Source organism: Melopsittacus undulatus, chromosome 7 (assembly GCF_012275295.1).
Source record: "Melopsittacus undulatus isolate bMelUnd1 chromosome 7, bMelUnd1.mat.Z, whole genome shotgun sequence".
NCBI classification, from domain to species: domain Eukaryota; kingdom Metazoa; phylum Chordata; class Aves; order Psittaciformes; family Psittaculidae; genus Melopsittacus; species Melopsittacus undulatus.
Genome location: NC_047533.1, coordinates 72312682 through 72314992, shown reverse-complemented (window position 1 = coordinate 72314992; position 2311 = coordinate 72312682). Strand labels below are relative to the sequence as shown.

At 43.1% G+C, this 2311-nt stretch overlaps 1 protein-coding gene across 1 annotated transcript; it reads left to right on the top strand.

Annotated features, from left to right (window-relative positions):
* Positions 1 to 394: 394 nt before the first annotated feature.
* LOC101873319 (olfactory receptor 1038-like) lies at positions 395 to 1354 on the top strand. Its single transcript, XM_034064484.1, has one exon. It carries the CDS (start codon positions 395 to 397, stop codon positions 1352 to 1354), a length of 960 nt encoding a protein of 319 aa, XP_033920375.1.
* Positions 1355 to 2311: the final 957 nt, after the last annotated feature.

Sequence of the window (2311 nt, the reverse complement as noted above, 5' to 3'; positions counted from 1 at the left end):
GACTTTCTTTTGCTCCACATTCACATCTGATCTTATGAGGTTTGTCTGAAGTGTCTTCTAACGCAAATTTCCTTCAAACTGAAAGAGAATATAGATCTGATTTTTTGTTCAAACCTGAAAACTTGTGTGCTTGACTAAATCCAGAGTTTTAGTTGTCCCAGCATACAAAAACAAAAATGCCATTTGCTGCTTCAACAAACTGCCTCTTTTTTTCTGAATTCCTCATCTGAAAAACATAATATATATATATTGGTTAGAAAATATACAGGAATATTTTAAAATGTCACAGATTAAATGGTCATTGATTGGAGTTAAATATGGTTCAAATCTGAATCTCTATTTTTGATCAGTGTGATAATTCTCATGCTTTTGCCTCAGCAGGGAACACCTGGTCATGGGAGGAAATCACACACAGACTAAATTCATCCTCTTGGGAATTACAAACAGCCCTCATGTACAAACCCCACTTTTTGTCTTGTTTCTACTGATTTACATTGTGAATCTTGTAGGGAATGCTGGAATTATCATCTTAGTTCGGGTGTCTCCCAGCCTCCACACCCCCATGTACTTCTTCCTCACCCATTTTGCCTTCATTGACATCTGCTATTCCACAGTCATCTCCCCCAGGATGCTGGCAGACCTCTTATCAGAGGACAAAACCATTTCTTTCACTGCCTGCATGATGCAGTTCTTCACCTTTGCTTTCTTTGCTACTGTTGAGTGTCACCTGCTGGCCATGATGGCCTACGACCGGCACGTTGCCATCTGCCAGCCCCTGCTCTATGTGACCATCATCTCCAGCCGTGTCTGCTGGCAGCTGGTAGCATCATCCTACCTATTCGCCTTCCTCAGTGCCATCGTCTACACATGGTGTGTGTTTGGAGGTTCCTTCTGTGGTCCCAAACTCATTGACCACTTCTTCTGTGACGTATCCCCTGTGCTAAAGCTCGTGTGCTCTGACACCCACAGCAGTGAGATGGTCATCTTTGCCTTTGTCACCATTAATATTGTGGGAACAAGTGTGATCGTTGCGGTCTCCTACATCTCTATCATCTGCACCGTGCTGAGAATGTGCTCAGCACAGAGAAGGGCCAGAGCCTTCCACACCTGCACATCCCATTTAATGGCTGTTGCCTTGTTATATGGGTCAGCATTCTTCATGTACCTACAACCTCCATCTAGCCACAGGAGCCTGGATAAGGTGGCCTCCATCTTCTACGCTGTGGTCAATCCCATGCTCAACCCATTCATCTACAGCCTGAGGAACAAGGAGGTGAAGGGGGCTCTGGTGATGTGCAGGAGAAGGTTCTTAAACCACTGGCAACATAAAACAGTTCTGTCATCGAGGACATGAACAATTCATCTCAAATGAGAAAGCCTACAGGGCACCAAAACAATGGCATTTTCCCAATTACATCCATGAATTGATGTAGGTTGTTCCACAGTTCCTGCACAATGGCAATGACATAATTGAATGAGAAATGGACTCCCCAAATCACATCAGCCTTCCTCAGAAGGAAACCAAGAATAGTGGAACCTCAGACTTGAACTTAACTCTCAGTTACCTGCTTGGAGGAACAAGTTTCCCTCAGTTATCCCAGGCCTCTTGTCCTCACAGAAAACACCAATCAGGTCTATTCATTTAGAACTTTTCTCACTGATAAAGATGTGGTTTTTCTTGCAAGATTCTTGACCTTGTCCCTCAGCTCCAATAAAATTCCTCACTCTTACCTGTGAGCTCTTTATTAAAGCTGCTGGGGTGGGAGGGAACAGGAAGTGCAGTTTTACATTTGCTGGCTGAGAAAGAGTCAGAGAAAAGGCTTCAAAAGATTCATTGCATTTGTTTGTGCCTTTCAAAGAGCAGAAGTTGGTGGGAATCCACCTTTCAAGCTGCTCCATTCAATATGAAGGGGAATTCCTCCCCAGGCTGCAGCTTCAGACTGAGTTTCACCTCAAGGAAGAAATTGTTGACTTAATTAATTCATTGTAACTAATGTCAGGATGGTTAATGCATATAATTATGTTACTTTAATAATAATATAATTAATAATATAGGCTGAACTGTGCTAACACCACCCAGTGTTAAGTACAATTGGGGCACATCAAGGGGTCCTCCTATTCATCCTAAGCGCCCTATGCTTACATGGAGAGATACATGGAATTCCAGCTGGAGATAAGCACCCATATCCCTTTAGCATGAGCTGGGCATGAAGAAGCACAAAAGGAAAAGGATGTATTTCATTGACAAATGAAGCCTGTGGCTCGTTTCCGTAGATGAAAGACCATCTTGAGCACAGAATTGCTGGTAACT